Genomic DNA, 18,088 nt, shown 5'->3' on the forward strand with positions numbered 1-18,088 from the left:
TTTTAATGTTTATTGTATATTGGGGGGGGTTCACCCCTCCATCCCCCGCCAACCCCCATGCGCACCCCCTTAACCCTAACCCAACCCTAATTCTAACTCTTGCCCTAATTCTAACCCTTGCCCTTGCCCTAACCCTAATTCTAACCCTTGCCCTAACCCTAATTCTAACCCTTGCCCTAACCCTAAATTCCATCGAAATCCATCGAATTTTATTAAAAGAAAATGCATTTAGATGGATATGATTTTAGATGAATAAGATTCGATGGAAAAGACTTAAATGCATTGGATTTCGATGAAAAGTCTAGCTACCGAAAGAATGTGTAACTAACATTTTATGTGCTGCAATGTATAAATAAATTAAATTGAAGAATAAGTGTGATTTGTTCCCATGTTTAACAATTTTCTGTATGCAGTTTATTTCCCGGGTTTCATATGGGTGAAGGAGAACCTGCTTTTCTGAATGTATGTAACATATTGTTTTGTCCTAAAGAAATCTCTCATAAGAGATCTGATGCCTTGAAGCCCCAGGGGCATCTCCCAAAAGAGATCATCCTCTTCATACATCATGGCTCCATTTCCCATGAGGGCTTCATAGAAGCGTTAAGCTATGTCCTAAGAAGATTTTAAAAAATAAACAGAAAAAAGGGAAGAAAGTTAATTTACACTTTAATTCGAACCAATGTTAATTTACACTTTAATTCGAACCCATGCCTTGGTATTGATTTGTGATCATCTCAGTGTCTAGATCTTTTTGATTTCTACACTCCTGTTAATGTTCACTCAAATTGCAATCTTTCAGAGTTGTATTGGTGTTCAAATAGGTGCCTAACGTGCATATTCTTGTCTGTTCATCATCATCACCTATATGAGTAGGAAGGCCAGCATTCCCTAGTTGGTTTTGTAGCCTGAGATGGTGCCAAAATATTCCACCATAGTCATAAGTACTGGGATGGATTTTGAGGGGGAAGGATGTATAAGCAAAATGTTATCTGTGAACAGGAGGAATTTTGTCTCTTAAGAGCTCGGTCTAAAAGCTTCTATTGCTAGCCTTTGCAGCATCACTGCGGCTGAATGTTACGGTGTGATGTTGAAGAGCGCCTCAATTAAGAATGCTTTTAAAGGTCCTAGTGGTGAAGTGATCCTAGTGGTGAAGTCATTATATCAAGAAACAAAATGTAATGTATCAATTTTGATATTTCGAGACTAGTAATTTTTGATATTGTGCTACACTCAATATGTCTAGGGAGTTGTTTGCCCAATTTTGTCAGGTTTTTCTTTTGTGGTAGTAGTTGTTTCATAATTTTTTTTTTTATATAATATTTTATTGGTTTTGTATCGTACAAACTGTGGTCCTTACCGGACCAAAACAAACTAAAACAATAATATCGTACAGAGGTACACTCAAACAAGCAAATCATACAAAATCGCAATAGAGTTGCTATACTACGAAGAAGGGTCCCCTGTTGCTAGCACTTTCTACGTTCAGGGGTGTGACGTCGAGTCCGGTTACATGCTTCACACCTCGTTTTCCCATTGGCGCCATATCTTGTCCGCCTTTTCGGGACAACCGCGGCCTTTAAACACTCTCCTTTCTATAGCAATGGAAATCTGTACATCAGTGATCCACTGGCTTATTTGCGGCGTCTCCGCAGCACCCCATAGTTGTGCTATATTCCTTTTAGCAATTGCAGTAGTTGTCATAAAGCAGAGTTTTTCATACCTTGACAGGTCAATTTCACTGTCCGCTCCAAGGAGTAACAGTTTCGGGTCTCTGGGGATTGTTTTATGCAGTACTCTAGTTAGGATGTCACAGCATTGCTGCCAATACTCGCGGCTGTTCGGGCATTCCCACAGTGTGTGAAAGAAGGTTCCCTCTTCACTATGGCATCGTAAACAATTGGGTTCCGCTATCTTGCCCCAGCGGTATAATGCTACCCTGGGGTAATAAATTCTATGTAATATTTTTAGCTGAACCAATCGCAGTCTGGTTGAAATGGCTACCTCCCTGGGGAACATCAGTATCTGAACCCAGTCTTCCGGTAAAATCTCCCCAACTTCGGTTTCCCACTTCGTTTTGAGGCGCACCAGCTCTGTTGTAGCGAAGGAGGTGATGGCATTGTACATGACTGTGGTGACTTTAGCCTGAATGCTATCCGTTATTATATTGCGTTCTATTGGTGTGGTATCTGGCATGTCAGCTAGTGTGGGGAGATGTTGCTGTAGTGCGTGTCGGAGCTGCGTGTAATGGTACCTTTCCGTCTCTGGGAGGTTAAAGGATATAGCCAGCTCTTCATAGGATCTGATGGTGCCGTTGGTTATTATGTCGCACACTCTCTCTATACCACATCTCCTCCATACTGGCCATCTCGGTAATTTGGCTACTTCGTGTAGGTTCCTATTATTCCATAGTGGTTGGATTGGTGTGACCTTGTCTCCCCATCCTATGAAGATGTGTGATTCTACCCAGATACGGGGCGTCTGTGCCGCCATGTTTCGGGAAATCGCTCTGGGCGTTGCTTTGTACAGCTCCAGGGGGGGCGATGCCCGTACATGTGGTAATGCTGGATCTGCGTGCATCGCATCATTTACTACAGACATGTGACTGGCCCAGTAGTATGTCTGTAGTCTTGGTAGGCCAATCCCACCTTCCCATATTGATCTTTGTAATGTTTGTAAGGCAATTCTCGGGCGTCCCTCCCATAAGAGTTTTCTGAGTATGTTATCTACATTCCGAAATTCTTTCATAGGTATATATAAAGGGGCGTTTTGGAGCACATACAGGTAGCGGGGGAGTGTCAGCATTTTGAACAATGCAGCTCGGCCTAATAGTGTCAGAGGCAGGGACCTCCAATGTCGTACATCCCCTGTGAATCTCTCCGTAATGGGTTGTAGGTTATTCAGTGTATGATCGTCTAGGTTCCTCGTGATCTTAATTCCTAGATACTGGAAGTGATCAGGAGCTATTCTATATGGGCATGACTCAGGAACCTCACTGCCTAGAGTATTTAATGCAAATAGTGTAGATTTAGCCCAGTTTACTCTCAAACCGCTAAAAGCACCATATTTCATGCATGTCGTCTTGGGGTCCCTCAGGTATAGCAATAGGTCGTCTGCATATAATGAGACTTTGTCTTCCCGTTCCAAACCACCCGGGATGCCACTCCATATGGGTGTCTCTCTTAGCAACTGAGCCAATGGTTTCATGGCCAGTGCAAAGAGCAGCGCTGATAGCGGGCATCCTTGTCGGGTCCCTCTCCCCAATGCAAAGGGACGTGAGGTCCAACCGTTCACACAGACTTCAGCCATTGGTGCCTCATATAACAATTGGACCCAGGATAGGAACTGCTCCTGAAAACCCATTTTTCGCATGATAGCCCAGAGTGCCTCCCACCGGACAGAGTCAAAGGCCTTTTCAAAGTCTATTGCAAGTACACCCAGGGGAATATTGAGGGTCTGGGCCCGCTCAATGGCTAAATGAAGTCTTCTTATGTTCATCCTCGTGGATCTGCCCGGCATGAAGCCACACTGGTCAGGGTGGACTAGGGATGTTATGACTTGCTGTAGGCGTATCGCTAGAAGTTTGGCCAGAATCTTGGTTTCAACATTAGTAAGGGAGATAGGCCTATATGACCCACATTGCTCCGGAGGTTTATTCACTTTGGGTATAACAATTATTGCGGCTTTCCTGAGGTCTGCCGGGAGGGATCCCATTGTCCGGGCCTGTCAGAACATGCGTAGTAGGTGGGGAGCTAGGTTGCTACAGCCGATCTTCTTCCAGGTTTCTATGGGGAAACCGTTCGGTCCAGGGGTCTTCCCAGACTGGAGCTGGGTCATAGCCACTGCAATTTCATCTTCCGTGATGTCTCTTTCTAAAACAGCAATTTGGATCTCATTGATGATCGGAAGGGTGATATCATCTAGTATAGTTATCAGGGGGAGTTGTGGGGGCCCTGTATAGCTCCTCATAAAATTTTGAAAATTCCTCAGCTATGTCTGGGTCCGCGAGGCAGAATTCCAAGTTTTGGGACACAATCGATCTCGCATGGTGATGTCCCTCGTCCCTCCGTTCAAGCCAGGCTAGGACCTTCCCTGCTTTGTCTCCAGTGTCATATATTCTGGCTCTCATTGCACTATGTGCCTGTTTGGCGTTGTCCAGTGCGATATTTTGCAGTTTCTTTTGAGCCAGTATCAGTGCTCTATTAGTATCTGGACTATCGTTGTGAGATGTGCATCTTCTGCTTGTTTAACATTCGTTTCTGCTTCATGCAGTGATTCCAAGTGTATTTTCCTTTGGGCCGTCGTCCAGGAGATGATTTCTCCTCGTAATACCGGTTTATATGCCTCCCAAAGTACGGCGGGACTTTCTACTGTTCCATTATTGGTCTCAAAGTATTCTGTTGTGACATTTTGTATACGTTCTATTAGTTCGGGAGAGCCTAGATAATAGTTGTTCAATCTCCACATCGGTGGAGGAGCTGGTTTGCATGTGGTAAGTGATATGAGTAGGGGGGAGTGATCCGAGATGCCCCGCGGAAGATATTCAGCTTGCGTTACTGTGTGTGTTAATGTCGCAGGCATGAAGAAATAATCCAGGCGTGACAGCGATGCATGCACTCCTGAGTGGAAGGAGTACCCCTTTCCTTCCGGGTGTAGGTCACGCCACACATCCCTGATGCCAAACGCCTCCACAAACGTGGCCAGATTGGTTCGGCGGTTGGGGTCTCTGTTGCGTAGATGCAAACGGTCTTGTACATTGTTCATGACGTCCTTGAAATCTCCTCCCAGGACCAGAACATCCGAGGTGTCGCTGGTTAGTAGAGGCGTAATATATTCCATAAGTGTGGACTGAAGAGCCGGTGGGGCGTAGATCGCCATAAGGGATATCGTCCTGTTCCAAAGCGTGCCCGTGGCATATGTAAATCTGCCCCCGGTGTCCTGTATTATTTTGGTGAGGGTGAGCGGTAGCCTGTTATGGATTAACATCAATCCCCTCTGGCTCCCATAGTAAAACCAGCTTGTATGGTCGTGCGGTAGTTCGATCGTTTAAATAGCTCATTGGAAGTACCTGCCAAATGGGTTTCAGTTAGGAAGGCTATGTCCGCGCTGTGTCGGTTCAGGAACTGTCTCACTAGCCTCCTTTTCAGGCTGTTTCCTAGGCCATTTACATTCCAGGTGAGTAGTTTTAAAGTTTTGTTCCTGTTATCCTGCAAAGTCGCGTTTGTGTGTATGGTTCCAGCAGGCGATAAGGCCTCCTACAGCAGGGGCATTGGACTCGCTTGATTCGCAGCAGGGAACAGAAATTGCTGTCTGAGTGATCACAATCTTCTGTAATATGTAGTATTTCATTGAGTAGTTCCAACTTGTAAACTTGTGCCAAACTCCCCCCTCCCCATACTTCATCCCCAACCAAAGCATCTGTCTCCCTTTTAACAATTCAAACTTTACTTAAACAGTTTATCTAGGCAATCTAGAACTTTGCCTATCGTTATGTGTACGTTTCTTGCCAAAGAGGGGGCGGGACGGTATCAGCCATTACTTTCTTCCTGCCATGTGAGACACATTTTGTCTGGGTTCGCTTTCTTCCGTGTCCCGTGATTACATTTGTTTTATCCATTGCCATTTTTCATCATGCATTTCCTTGTTGTGCCGCATCCACCTGTCGCTGTGGTGAGCCGTTGTCTGGTGGTCTTTCTGGATGTGGCCTATTACGGTCGTTTCCAATCTTCTTCCTTCCGCTCCAGTCACCCTCAATGTGCTTTTCTGTCAAATCCCATGCTTCCTTGGGATTCGTGAAGTGTACTGTCGTGCCCTTGTAATATATTTTAAGTTGAGCAGGGCAAATCAGGCCATATTTGATTCCACACGATTGGAGGCATTTTTTAAGTGGGTCAAAGGATTGGCGCGCTTTTTGGACCTCCCTCGTGAAGTCCGGGAAGAAGGAGATTTTTGAGCCATTGAAGGTGATGGACCCTTTCGTTCTCGCCATTTGTAGTATGGCATCCCTGTCTCTATAATTCAGAAGCCTTGCTATGACTGCACGCGGTGGTGCACCCGGGGTGATCCTGCCCGTTGGGATGCGATGGGCTCTTTCGATAGAAAAGAATTTGGAGAAGGATTCAGCATCATATATATCCAATAGCCATCTTTCAAGGAACAGCTCCATGCATTCTCCTTCCGCCTTTTCGGGAAGGCCTCGGATGCGGACGTTATTGCGCCGTGATCGACCTTCCCCTTCATCTACTCTTCCCTCCAGGGACTTTATACGTTGTAACATGCCGGTTATCTGGCGGTTAACTCCTTGCAGATTGTCTTCGGTCTCCGATATGCGTGCTTCCGCCTCTCCAGTGCGTGCAGTCACCTTCTGCAAGTCATGCCTCAACAGGGATACCTCAGCCCCTATGGCGTCCATTTTCTTTTCCATGGATGTCCTGGAGCTGGCAATAGCACCCATCACATCCCTGAGGGAGATGTCTTCTTCCATAATACCAGATTCAGCTGGTGCTGGTCTCTCTGGTGAGCGGGACAGCGGGGTGGTTGCATACTGTTCTATCCTGCTTTGCGTGGAGGTTTTCCTCGGCCTGTCCTTTCCCATCTTGCGAAGCAGGCTTTATATTACGAGGAAAAGCACGTTCTGCGGTTGGGAGGAACTGACCGTTACGCCACGGAGGTAAACTGGCTTAGTTGTTCAGGCCAGCACAGCGTACTCTGGGCGTGCGCGGCTCAGGCAAATGATCCGTTGTTCCTGTGTTGTTAAAAGCAAGTATGGTTTCCAGGCTCTTCCTGATTGTCATTAATGTTATGGGATGCCCTTTTCTTCACTGCTTGGAGCACTGTGGTTTCTTTGCCTACTTGACAGGAGATGATTATTCTCTTTACTGCAATCCGTGTCAGTGACTATGCATCTAGCCTGCTTTATGGTGGTGTCCCTTCTCAGAGCTGCAAAAGTGTCCTGCGTGTGCCCAGGGTATAGCGCACAGTTTCTGTGGTCTTCAGGGTGTGGGGAGACGTTCTCCGCCCTCCCGCTTTTATTGCATGGAGCTCCCGGTTCCCGCCACCGTGATTGACTTTCCTACCCCTGCGTGATTGTTGCTGTAGCACTCACTCGGGCTCTTGAGCAGTAGGAGATAGGCCGCAATCGTATTAGCCCGGGATGGGAGAGCTTGTGGGCTGGGCTCATATGATTTTAGCGCCCACGTCGGGGAAAGTGGACGGATCCCAGTTCAGTTCTCGGATCGCGGAGCCCTCGCCCGGAAATCACTCAGGCTGACATGCCATCCCAGGCGGGGGGGGCAGCCCGCATCGAGAGGGGACCGCGGGTGCTGCGGGCGTTCCTCCTCGGCAGCGCATCCCGGGCAGATGGACTGGATTCAGGGCCCGCCCCCGCCTCTCCTTACCGGGTCCCGCGGCTTCTTCCCCCCGGCACAGGTCGGCAGAGCGGCAGGTAAGCAGCAGGCTGGCGGGCGCTCAACGGTGTACGGAGCGCCCGCTTCCACTCGGAAGGTCGGGGGGGCGGGGAGTCCGGCACGGGTCTCCTCTCTGTCGGTCCGTTTCCCGGTCACCCGCCCTCCGGCGATAAGCTGGTCCGCGTAAGGGGAGGAAGGGCAGTCTCCTCCCTCCGCAGCGGCGATCCTCTCTCCGCAGCACCTCTTCCCCGGGGGATCAGTATTTACAGCGTCCCTGGGTTCGCGCTCAGCAGCGCCCGGCGGCCATCTTGGAGTCTTCCAAGTCGCCGTCGCTCCAACTCTTTGGCGGCTTATTTCTCTGGAACTGGCTGTCAGTTGCACACTCGAACCACTGGGTGCGAAAGACGTTATGTTCCGACACTCGGAAAGACCTTTCTCTCCACATGGAGGTTTAGTTTTTCGGTAGGATATTGCAGGATACGGCTGCCGGCCTCAGGAGCACCGAGAGCTCACGTCTTCATGCCACGTCCGTTGGCCACGCCCCCAGTTGTTTCATTATTGAACCATGGAGACTTCTGTATTTGTTGGCCTGAAAATGACTTGGTGCTATGTTGTCACACGCCGGCTCCCCTCTCGTTCCCGCAGATGTTCTTCGGCACTGTGCTTACCTTCTGGCGCCCAGCCCTGCAAGTATTGCTCCTTGGCTTGCAGCGGTGACATCAGTACTCATGACTACGGTGCCACCATGTTGTTCCTTTTTTCCTAGGGATGCAACGTCCTTCCGTGGGCCTAGCACACATGCCGGGACGGCGTTACCTGGTAAAAAGACCCAAACAACCTCGTTAACACACGGAGGCATAAAAGGGCAGTAGCGCTATGTTCCAGTGCGTCTCATTGTTCGTCCTTTTACCATTAATTCTGCTCTCTGTTCACCCATTCTGTGGTGCTTCTCTTGTCCTGGTCTCTTGCCTTTCCTTATCCTTCTTCACTCCTGATCTTCTCTGGTTTGTTTCTCTTCTCTGTTCTTTGAGCCTGTTGTTACCTTGCCTTGTTCCTCGCCTTGAATAACATTACCATTGTGGTGCCCCACTCTAGTGCCTTGCTCTGTTCCCGAATCACGTTAATCTGGGGCCCCTTTCGTTGTGCAGGAAGACCTGTCTACACCCTGCCTCCAAATGGTTGCTCATCTGGTTCGCAGTTGTAGAGTGGGTTTGTTGGTATTACATCTTTTTTTGGACTGCGGAGGACAACGTGATGACTCCTGCCCAATGGACCCCACGTACAGGTACGTGCCAGCGCTCAGTTCTGCTTGACATATGTGTCTCTAGGCGTTCGACTGGTTTAGGGGTGCACAGGTCTAGAAATCTAAAGTATCAGTTGCGATATGCTTCAAGTGCTCATGTTCCACGTACTTTGCAGGATTCTCACAGACAGAACTTTAGGTAGTTTTAGTTAATTAAAAATGAGTTGCTTAGTGATGTGATCACATTAATAGAAGAGTGTAGAATTGTCCAACCAATTTATCTATAAATACCATCTGGCGTATGGATTTCTCTACAGGTAGGGCCAGAGAAAGTGAGGTATAATTGTTCCCTGCCTGACAGTTATTATTACGGTATTTATTGAGCATGGATCTATATTCGGGAAGCAACAGAGCGTTTTTACAAGTCATGGGGGGGGGGGGACACGTGAGGAAAGCAAAGGTACAAATGAACGGGGGGATAGATGGTGGGGGAGGGAGGACAATTTGGTAGCAAGGGATTTGCAGGCAACCAGGGGGAGCAAATCTACCAGCCTCAGGTTGAAGGCTGTATGGGAAGACCATCATCTTTTGCTGTTTATATGGTTGGGGTCTTTTAGCCAGAAGTTTAGTTATAGTTTTGGTTATGTTTTTATGGTTTTTACATCATTGGTCGACTGTGTATAAAACTACCAATAACAGTCGTCCGATTTGAATGGATGATTTAACAGTAGAAAATAATCTGTTACAAACAGAGAGAGCGTGTAATAAGCCAATAAGATTTCGCAACTAGAGAGGCCACAATCATAAACATTCGGCCTACTCTTCAGGTTATGTTGTCCACTTAGCACCACATCAAACTGGTTTACATTCAGACGTTTTAAAGTCTTCCTGAAAGCCTGTTATTTTGTATTTCAATCCTTCTGGCAGAAGTCATGAACAGGCAAATCAAAGCAATTCTTTTTACAAGCAGTTGTGAAAAAATAATCCAATCCTATGTGTTTTGCACCTCTTCTGGTGCTTTCTCAAGGTGTATGTTTATTTAGTCTTCACAAAAATATGTGCATGTATTCATCCCGTTAAATCGTTATATATTTTATGGTTGTTTCTTTATGATTTCAAGCATTTCAGGCCAGCAATCCACCAATCTAGAATTTAAACTCTATTTATAGTTGTCCAGGTGTATTTTTATAAACCGATTCGGTAGAACCACTACCTTTTCCACTTTTTAAAATATTTTTATATCACCTTACTATCCTAACACTTGCTGTAATGCATTTGTAACATTCTAACTCCATTTTAAGGTGTCAAATAGGTTTGAATGTATGCCCTTTTCGTGTGAACGTATATCTAAATTCAAATTGACACCTACATATTTTTAAATAGTCTAAACTGTGAAATGTGGTGATTAATAGAAATTGTAACAGTTGACAGACTTATCTTTTCTGTGGGTGCAAATGCAGCAGCGTCCAACCACATAATGAAACTCGCATACATGACAGAAGCATTGGCATTATTTTGAAAAAGAAATGTTCACGGATCACAAAACCGCAACTGTTCAGTTTTTGGTTGGATGCAGATTTCACACTAATTAAAGGTCCTGAGAGGTTTTAACAGGTTGTCAAAGGCAGTGGGAATACATTTACGTTGCAAGCTACTAGCCAAGAATAAAATGTCACCGCCCTCTCAATTTTCCACATGCACACAACACACCAGGTCTTACTCACCAAGAGTTCATTCTCACTAGCCAGTGGCTCAGTGGACCACCCAGGAGGTTCAGTATACCTTGACCAAGATCAAACCCTGGACAAGGTAATGGAATGGACACTGGAAGGTTGGCCAGGAAAAAGGGGACTATAGGCTTTTTAGTAATTACCTACTAAGTAATCCAGACTATAGGGTTTGGCAAAAATGTGTAATGATGCCCATGTAGCAAAGTGGGACAACAAAAGACATGAAACCAAGTAAAATTTCACGGTAGGCTTATTTTTCACACCAAAATGAAACTAGAAATATCCACATGTGGGGCTTCACCTAGTTTAACTGATGTCTGAGTCCACATTGCCCTTCCTACCACCCCTCACCCCCAATCCCTCCCCTCAACCCCCCACTCCTCCAAAAAGACTCTGCCTACTTGGTAGCCAACGGCCACTCTGTCTCTGGGTTTCAAGTGACCTACACTTTTTGTGGCTTTTTGTGTGTACGGGGCGGGTTTGTCCTCCTGGACTAATGGCACACCTCGCACCACCCCCATGATGACCAGGGTCATTTGTACAGAGGTCAGGAGGCCTTGAGAGCATGTGGGGATATTGGGGTATGAGGAATGGTTTTGATCCTGAAAGGAATAGTAGTTAGAGGGCAGATGATGAACCCATTGTTGAGCTTGAGGAGTCTTACAAATGGAGCCTCAGGAATACCATGGATCACAGTCACCAAATGGAAAGAAATATATACTTATTGGTTGCCTGCCTTAGACATACACATAGAATGGGCTGTTCTGGATTGTTGGGCATGACTTATCTTTGATAAGAGCATCTGAACTGAGAGGCAGCCTCTCAATCTCATTTCCATTATTCAAGGGATTTAGCAATGGCAGGAAATTGACATCATGAGGTTTTACCAGATCTTGGTGAGGAGAAAAGAAATATATCCTCACCATTATGTGGCACTTTTCTAAATGGCTCGAAGTGACCATAGTTGAATTGGTCATCGGACGTACAGTAACTGAGTACTTTGAGGGAGTGCTCAAAGGCGAAGGGTATCCAGAGATAGTAACCAGCGACAATGGACCCAGTTCGCATGTAAAGAAATCCAGGAATGCTGCCATGACAGATAGGGGGATCGAGTGGCGTCACCCTGCTGTGTACCACCCAGCGACCAATGGCATGGTTGAATGCTGAATAGTTGTCAGTGAATCTGTCCAGCAGGCAATAGCCAGTGGTTTGAATGTCATGCCCTATCATGAGAATGTATTCTGGAGCATTCACACCTCACCCAACAGGATTATGAAAGTGGGGCCCTTCTGGCTAATGAGTGGGAGGGAGGCAAACGTCAAGCTGAACCCATGCCAGGTCACTAAAGAAAAGAAAGAGAGCAGCCTCCAAACAGGGCAAGGATATAGAGTAGGTGATGGAAAGTAATAAGTCTGCATGTGACAGAGGAACAAAGCTTACTAAGAGAGTGTTTAGGTTTGGTGACATAGACAATATAGGATGGGGTTTTCAAAGTAGGGAAGTGTAACTCAAATTTTCAAAGCATGTATTCTGAGTAAAGATTCAGAAACATGGTACAGGTTCATGGGGATTTAACCAGGGGCAGTAGCAATAGGCTGACGATTTGTTGGTCGGGAGGCCTCTGGAAATGTAGGGGTTGCCGATCCCAGGGCAGGTCTAAGTGAATCTAACCCCATGCCAAAGAAGAGGAAGACCCAAGGTTGCTTAAGGTTGCTCAAATTAACACTCGGGAGGGTTGAATCTGTTTAGAAGGGGGAGGATGAAGCATGCTGAAAGGGAGTAGAGGGCACCAGTGAAATTGAAAGACTATGAAATATATTGAAATTTGGTCTGTCATGTTTTGTGAAGGAGGAGAAAGAGGTGTTCTGCTATCTGCAAGTGCTGTGTTCACCCTTCTTCAACTATGTCATAGAGTGTAACTCCAAAGAAATGAGGTACTATGGAGAGAATGCAATGTTTGGTGGAAGATGTGCAGAGACAATTGGTCTTTGGCTGAGGAATTCTCAACAAGGTGGCCTTAAGATTGTTACCTACCTTAATAAACCTTCTCCAAATACTTTTGGCTGTCTGTCTGATCCCTACATCACATTTGAGGCATCCTCTTTGCTTCACAGATTCATCCCATCAGTGAACAAGATAATGGTGAAGACCCTTCCGATTTATCAGTTAATTGAAGCTGATTGCGAAGCAACCTCTAATCTTAGGAATGCATCCATTCAAACATTTTGGTGGCCATCCAGTTACTGGCCACCTTCAAACTTAACAGGTCTGTTCCCGGGCTTTGGGTTGGGTTGTGTTTTCCCAGTTGAAGTCCCATGAACCATTCCACACTAGTCTTATTCTGGCAGATTCTGAGCTGACCAAGCAACAGGGCTCACTAGGGAAATGCCTTTCATTTTTGCAATCTATTTTGACCATATAGGGCTGGTTTCCTTGACTGCCTGACAACAATCTGGACAAGTGAATAAAACCCCTCAGTGTCGCTATTTGTGCGACATTTGCTTAAACTTGGTCGACCAGGTCTACGTGCCTCAAATGCAGGGACACAAACCTTGTTTTAATGTGTTGTCCTTTCTAGTTGCCATCATAACGTATAATATGCATGCTGTTGCTAAATTGGAATCCTATCTTGTGCATGAATTGTGGCATTTTACAGAATTCTTTACTATTAATCATACCCATAATTCTATCAGAATTATGTTTTCAGACTCATGTATTTTCTTTCTTTCTCAGGTTGATAAGATTGTGGAACAACTGCAGCAATTCATCCAGAACTTTGATCTTGGTGGACTTCGGGAATACTGGGTTTACCTTGACCGACGTCTTTTCAGCCGGCTTGAGGATGTCTACCGACCCACAGTCAGCAAACTAAAGACCAGCCTATATCGCTACTACCTAGTCTACACCATTCAGGTTTGTGCTCTGCACCTCTTGCTCTGGAGGCAGGCTTGCCGGTTAACAGGTTGTAGAATCAGACAAGTTAGCATATTGCCAGGACCTGGTGAGAAGACATTTAACTGTAGCATTAAAAAAGATGCTCAAGCCCAGTTCCACTGTAAGCGATGTTTATCTGCTTAATGGGCTGAGTATGTACTTTTTTTTGCAGCCCTTTTTTATTTAGGCTATCCAGTGGCATTCAAAACTCTTAACCATAAGATACTATAAAGGAGTCTTGGGAAGGTGGGGTGGAATACTAATATTTGATAAATCTTCTCTAAGAATACATCTCTAATGATGGGCAAGGATGTAAAACATGTTTTCTTATATTTCAGACAAACCGGATTGATAAGGCCCAGGAGTTCTTTCAGAAGCAGGCCTCAGAGCTTCAGAACCAGCCTGAGTGGAAGGACTGGTTCTTGCTGCCTTTTCTCCAAGCGCCAGAATCCAATCCTACATTTGCTCCATATTTCTCCAGACAGTGGGCAGATACCTTTCTGGTGTCACTACACAATTTTCTGAGTGTCCTGTTTCAGTGTATGCATATCCTTTCACTGCTTCTGCAAGAAGCCAAACCAAAAAGTTACTATTAGGGTCTGTCCTTTTTTATTTCTACTTACTTCAAAGGATGCATTGTGTTTATGAAAAAAATAACTCCTACCGTCTAGTACAGTTAACTGTTATTGTTTTACCCAGACCTAGACCCCTCCCTGGATGAATTCACCTCACTGTTAAGAGTTAGCAGAGGGATCAGTGATTCATGACTTCAGTTTTGCAAGAGTTCTCCCTCTGAGGACATTTAGTTGTTGGATGAAAGTCTCTCAGTAAATCACAGCAACAGATTAGTGGGCTGCTCAGGACTTTCTAAACCCAACCTCTTCCAGGTTATTTATCTCCTATTGTCTTTTAACTCCTTCTTCCTTTTCCAACCTCTTCCTAACTCATTCCTCACTGTCCACCTGCTACCAAATCCTTCCTTTGCTCTCCAACTTGCTCCGCTAACTCTTTCTCCTACCACCCAGCTTACCTGACTGGGACTCTGGGCTTATATAGCCATCTAAACCCTCCTTTAAAGGGCTGGTCTGCTACTTTGAATTCTGATTTCCTTCACTGGTGCAGTCCCTTTCTGTGTGCATGCATACTGGAGCCTGTGTTTGCGGTTTGCAGGGTCATTTAGTGACTGGGAGCTGTGAGGAGCCTGGAATGAAACTCTGACACAAGTTGGACATGGTTTTGGCTAAAGACTTTTATTGATAAATAAAAAGGGGTTGGGAAAATGCCTGGCTGTCCTGCACTAGAGGTGTTTCCCTACCTAAACTCAAAACTAAGGATCTATCAGATGCAGAATGTCCAAAACAAAACAGTCCTTTGTCCAAAGTACTATTCTGAGCCTCACATTCTATGGAAATAAATCTTAAGGTGAAAAGGATAATGTCTTTGGCCTTAAGTGTTTCAAAAGTGTTCAAATAGGAAAAGGATTAAATAACTGCAACAACAAGTCTTTCAAGGATAGTGCTCCTTAATCCAGAAGGTGTCTCCCTCAGTTCTTGAAAATAACGGGTACGCTTCAAAGATTCCCTTTTGAAAATGCACTTTTTCCCTCACTTTCAGTATAAACAAATAGCTTCCTTTCTTTATACGGTTGGGCTGTTTAACATTTAAAATGCAGTGTGTTCACCAATACGCCCCGGTGTTCCCTTTGCTCCAGCGCAGAGTCACCGCTCTTACTTGGCATTTTTCCGTTCTGCTCGCAGCCCTCCGATGGCATCTGCCGGATGTTCTCTTCCTCATGCTGCTAGACTTTCGGCTTCCATGCTTCCTCCTGCTTATTGCCGTCACCTAGGGTCAGGATCAGGTAGCGAATGCCGTGCCCTGGTCACATGGGGGACCACTGCCAGAAAGGAAGTAATGATATCATTGGATTGGAAGAGCATTTTTGAATTTGCTGCAGGTTCCATGTCATGAGCGCTGCTGGCTCGTGCTGCAAGGAAACCATTACGACTGGAAAGTTTACTATGTCTCTGAAGTCGGCACAGACTTGTGCTGCCAGTTGAATAGAAAGAAATGTGCCTCTGATGTTGAGCTGGGTCCCAAAAATGACTTATATGCTACTTTTTCACCTTTGGTACTATGACCTCTGTTCCTTTAAAAGGGATAGTGTCAACAATTGCAGCAGTTCCCTGAATGTACAAAATGCTAACATTTAAGGAGAGGGGAAACATTGAATCACTGTCTTCATCGATTTCAGCTTCCTTACTGCAGGTTGGCTGTGCTCCATCACTACTGGCATCTGTGTCTTGATGCTGATTGCTTCAGATGATCCTAAGAGTGTTATCCCCTGTGAGGAAAAAATGTGGCTGCCTCTGAGTCTTGGGTCGGACCATTGAGTCAGCCACCTGGTCTGCGATTTCTTTTGCATATGGCCCAGCCTTTTGGTGGTAGTAAGCCGTCTTGGTCCAAACCAGACCCGAAGTTCTCAATCTAGGTCACTGTTATTGGCGGTGTCGCTGTTGAGGAAACCGATTACTGGTAATCAGGGGGTTGGTGGTTGTTGTTGGACTGGCACACTCCAGACCTGAAAGAGAAGTCCCAGAAAATCTGTCAAGGGTGGAAGTAGGTGGTCGGTACCCTCACCGGCCTTGCCTTATTTGGCCTAAGCCTGTTGATCCCATTTCTTTGGATAGCAGGTCCATTCATAAGTGCAGTGCAAACTATTATTTATTTTGCGACTATAGTAAAGGTTGGACAAAACATAAACAACAAATGGACCGTTTAATTGTAAACCCTATTAAAGGAACAGTTTTCTTATGCCCTCGGGTCCCTTGACGTTGGCAGATATTCGGGCTTAAAGGGTTTCCTGCACCTTTCATTCCCCTTTTTCTTAGGGTATCTCCCTGACCTCGCACACACTGGCTTAAAGGCTTGTGTGCACCCTTATTGTCTCTGCTTTCCAATTCTTGGATTTAAGGGGTTCCTGCATCTTTCTTTTCTGGTCTTCCTTGCATCTCTTGGCACTCAGTCCCAGGATCAAGGGGTGCCTGCACCCTTCCACTCAGGCTTTCTTGGGCGTTCCACCTTTGTTCCTTAACTTCACTTTGCAGGCCAATAGGGTTTGCCTCCCTTAGGTTTAAGAGAGATGAGCTTTAAGAGTGTCACAGAACTTCTGTCATGACTTTGCCACTGGAGCACAAATTGGCACCCATCATGGACTATTTTGGGACTCATTCATCTTGATAATCCTCCCCAGACAATACCTATTCATAATGTAGCCTTTACTTTTTCGTTTGCAAGACTTTGCTACTTCATTGCTTAATTTCACAAACTACATACCTCACAATGCACCGTGTGGCAGTTCTCATTTCCTGACTATGCCTATGCAACACTCTTAGAACTACAATCCCCAGAAGCCTTGGAGATCAGTGCTGCTGTCACTTTCCCAGGACCAGAGAGGGAGGAGGTAGATTACCTTCAGGTGTGCTCCTCCAGGTGCTGTTAATGAGCATGCTCCAGCACAGGGCAGGTCAGTATTTCGTCAGCTGCCTGCAGGAGCACAGGACTCTTGCATTGAGTTTGCTCCCAGCTCCACTATGCTTTGATGCTTGGGTTTCTGCTGTGTCCTGTTGCTTCCAGAACCTGCTCCTGTTCCAGTGCCTTATGCTCCCTGCCTTGCAGCCCTGCTTCTCGCCCTGCTCTCCCCTGTCTTCTGCCCTGCACCTCTGTGCTTCCTGCACAGCAGTCCTGCTCCCCTGCTTGCAGTCCTCTATTCCCTGTCTGCAGCCCCTTGCTCTTAACAACCAATTATCTTGTTCCCTGCCTGCAGTTCCTTGTTCTGTGCCCATAGTCCGTGTTAGCTGGCTTTAGCTTCCTAGATTCCAGTCCTGAGTTTCCTTGTCATCTGTCTGCAGTCCTACCCTTGTTATTCCAGTCCATAGTTACAGTTCCTGGTTACCAGTGTCCAGTTCAGTCCTTGTTATCGAAGTCCTGAGTTTTCTGGTCTATAATTCAGTCTGCTGTTCCTTGGTTCATAGTTTCTAGTCTGCAGTACAGTCTCCTGTACCCTTGCACTTAGATACTTGTCTTCTTGCTTTTTCTCTTTCTTCCTGTTCTGTCCTGAACCTTGCTCACTTTGACTTCCTACTCTTTCCCTTGATATTTCTGTTACTGTTCTTGTCCTCACTTGTGCTTGTGTAATTCCTTTGTTCAGAGTTTGGCTGCTAGGTTTCCCAGCAGGCAATCTCTGCCCCCTTGCTTTGTCGCGTTTCAGTATTGTACCTTGTACCATATAGTTAACAGTATGCTGGTTCCTGTTTCAGGAGGCAGTCACTGTTCAGTTTCTGCTGGACCCGTACAGGCTTCAGTCTTGTGAATACTGTTTCTTGTTAGTGCCTTAGGGTTCATACACAGGCACCCATTCCTGCTGCTCCTTTCCATGAGCACTCAGAGTGGGGCCCTGTAATAGTAACCAGCTAAGAAGGCTAGCATTTCCCCTGACCCTGTGGGAAACTCTTTCCCCATTCTGCATACACCCCAAATGGGAACCTAATGTGCTTGTCATACTTTTACTCAGTGCTCCATATAGAATTATGGAGTGAGAATATGTTACTCCCAATTTGTAGAATTAGAGAGTAAATCCAATTTCAAGAGAGTAAAAATGATTTCCCTCCTTCGCAAAATAGTAAAAAGTGTCTGACAACCATCCAATGTGAGCTTAAAATTAAAAACTTGTTCGAAAAAATAAGTGACAAAACAGCTGTATTCCAGAGTGGTTCTAAATA

The 18,088-nt window shown here is 45.8% G+C and overlaps 1 protein-coding gene across 2 annotated transcripts in view; it reads left to right on the plus strand.

The window, feature by feature from the left end:
- The window catches only part of WDR91 (WD repeat domain 91), an 832,764-nt gene that overhangs the window by 80,382 nt on the left and 734,294 nt on the right, over positions 1 to 18,088 (plus strand). Inside the window, exons 3-4 of one of the 2 annotated variants that reach the window (XM_069628780.1) lie at positions 13,110 to 13,289; positions 13,649 to 13,856. In XM_069628780.1, coding sequence (XP_069484881.1) covers positions 13,110 to 13,289; positions 13,649 to 13,856 — 388 coding nt within the window. The remainder of the gene's footprint in view (positions 1 to 13,109; positions 13,290 to 13,648; positions 13,857 to 18,088) is intronic. The other variant, XM_069628779.1, reaches the window with a different exon arrangement.

The sequence above is a fragment of the Ambystoma mexicanum genome, chromosome 12 (assembly GCF_040938575.1).
Source record: "Ambystoma mexicanum isolate Mex_15411 chromosome 12, UKY_AmexF1_1, whole genome shotgun sequence".
Lineage (NCBI taxonomy): Eukaryota > Metazoa > Chordata > Amphibia > Caudata > Ambystomatidae > Ambystoma > Ambystoma mexicanum.